This window comes from Morone saxatilis, unplaced genomic scaffold, assembly GCF_004916995.1.
Source record: "Morone saxatilis isolate NCDOM2014 unplaced genomic scaffold, NCSU_SB_2.0 Contig6, whole genome shotgun sequence".
In the NCBI taxonomy this organism is placed as follows: domain Eukaryota; kingdom Metazoa; phylum Chordata; class Actinopteri; family Moronidae; genus Morone; species Morone saxatilis.
Window position 1 is genome coordinate 12,396,520 of NW_023340206.1, and position 1,975 is coordinate 12,398,494.

A 1,975-nucleotide genomic window follows, 5' to 3' on the forward strand; every position below is an offset into this window, starting at 1 on the left:
TGTGATGTAGAGGTCTGTGTAGATTTTATTCAGAAGAGTTGTGTCTCCTGTTTTTGCAGTCGCCTCAAACAAATACTGGAACTTCTGCTTCAAACTAGACTTGAGTTTTCGTTGGCACAATGCCGGAGATTCTGCATGGACAAAAAAACATTTGTAAGTGGAAGCTATAATAAATGTGGCATGCATTCCTGTGGTGCTGACTGAAGATGGAGGGCAGGTAACTGATCAATCAGAGAAACCACAAACAGCTTTTATCGAGTTTACATTTTCCCTGATCAGACGTATAATACTACTTCACGACTGATTAGATCTACACTAAAAGACAAGAACAACTTATTCCCCAATTCTATCTTGTTACAGCTGTAAAAATCATCTTACTCCTCTGTAGAGCATCAGCCAACTCTTCCTGCTTTATTCTCCTGAGGAAGTACAGCACAATTTTCAGAAATGACTCCCTGCTGCTCCTCAAATCCTCTTCATCCTTGCTGTCGATCTCCTCGTCATCTGCACACTCTGAGCTTAGAACCCTCTGCGTCCTCTTCAGCTCCTTCTTCACAAAGCTGATAATGTTCTCCTCAAGCAGCTGGAAAAAGATACGTAAACTTAATTTTCTGACACAAATACAGTGAAACTGTGAAATAAATACAAGAACTGTAAATGTGCACATGAAACAAGGGTCTGGGCATTGTAGCTCCCTTGCATACAATTTAATCCATCATGTGCCTTCCTTATACATTTACACACCATAAATACGGAGTCCTTGTCTGTTTGATCTTCCAGGGCAGACTGACCAATGTTAGCCTCTGGCATCTCTTGTTGTAGTCTGTGGAGGAAAACACACTTCAGTATCTTCAAATATTATTATTAATATTACTATACTATTAATTTATTATTATACTGGACCAAGTATTTGATCCCACTCGCTGCCAATGAACTGAACCTATGCATAACAAAGCCTTTTAATTATTAATTATCATTTCGCTATTAAAGCCCATCCAAGAAACGTTCATTTTGTGTTGATTCTGGTCCCTGTGGACAAAAGCAGTAGTGTTTCCAGTGCCTCTCTTCATTGGTTGTGAGGGGAAACCGACCAAATTCAAATCTGGACTTTGAGGCTAAAAACATAGAAAATAATAGCAGTAATGAATGAATGTTCAATGAACAGTCAATTTTGCTAATTCTTTAAGTTATATCACTCACCGCAGCACCTGAAGTGTAACTGTGAGGCACAGAGCACCTTTCTACTCAGGTTTCTTTCTTTGTCTACAGTACAAATGTTCTGCACTTTAAGTCTTAAGTTGTAAATTATATGTATATTTGAAAATTTTTATATTTTTTTAATTATTATGTTCTTACTGTTCTACTTGTGTGTTACCTCAGGGAGTCGAGCAAAGTAAGATTTTCATTGTGCGTACTAGCCTTGTGTTTATACTGTACATATGATAATAAACCTCTTGAATCTTATTTTACCAACAACAATGCCAAACGTTCACTAGTACCAGCTTCTGACATGTAAAGATTGCTTTTCTTATGTTAGAAAAATTAAATATCTTTAAGTATGTGTTTTGAAAAAAAAAATCCAGAAAGTATGGATGTCAATGTCAATTTGGGCTCTTAGAAATAATGTTTTAATATTTTTCTGTTTTCTATTTTCTGAAATTTTGGGGTGGCACCTTACAATTATTTTCAGTATTGATAATGACATCACCTGAACCCTACTACTCACTAACCCCACTAACCACATATAGTAGCATGTTGACTTACTCTGTTTTAGGGGAATCTTGTTTTTGAAAAGTGAGAGGCTCCTCCCGGGAGTGGTTGCTCATCATGGACACACAGCCGGGTACGGGGGAGGCTGGTCTCTCCTGGATCCTGAGAGAGACAATTAATAAAAAGAAGCATGGTTTCCCTCTAAAAATTGCTTTGTTAATGTTTACGCAGTACAACGTAAAAAGTTGACTTACTCTGTTTTAGG

The 1,975-nt window shown here is 37.4% G+C and overlaps 1 protein-coding gene across 1 annotated transcript in view; it reads right to left on the reverse strand.

Moving 5' to 3' along the window:
- The window catches only part of LOC118339682 (NACHT, LRR and PYD domains-containing protein 12-like), a 9,949-nt gene that overhangs the window by 6,340 nt on the left and 1,634 nt on the right, over window positions 1-1,975 (reverse strand). The window contains exons 4-7 of the mRNA XM_035677382.1: window positions 1,765-1,805; window positions 745-823; window positions 379-583; window positions 1-131 (exon numbers count right to left, since the gene is read on the reverse strand). Coding sequence (XP_035533275.1) covers window positions 1-131; window positions 379-583; window positions 745-823; window positions 1,765-1,805 — 456 coding nt within the window. The remainder of the gene's footprint in view (window positions 132-378; window positions 584-744; window positions 824-1,764; window positions 1,806-1,975) is intronic.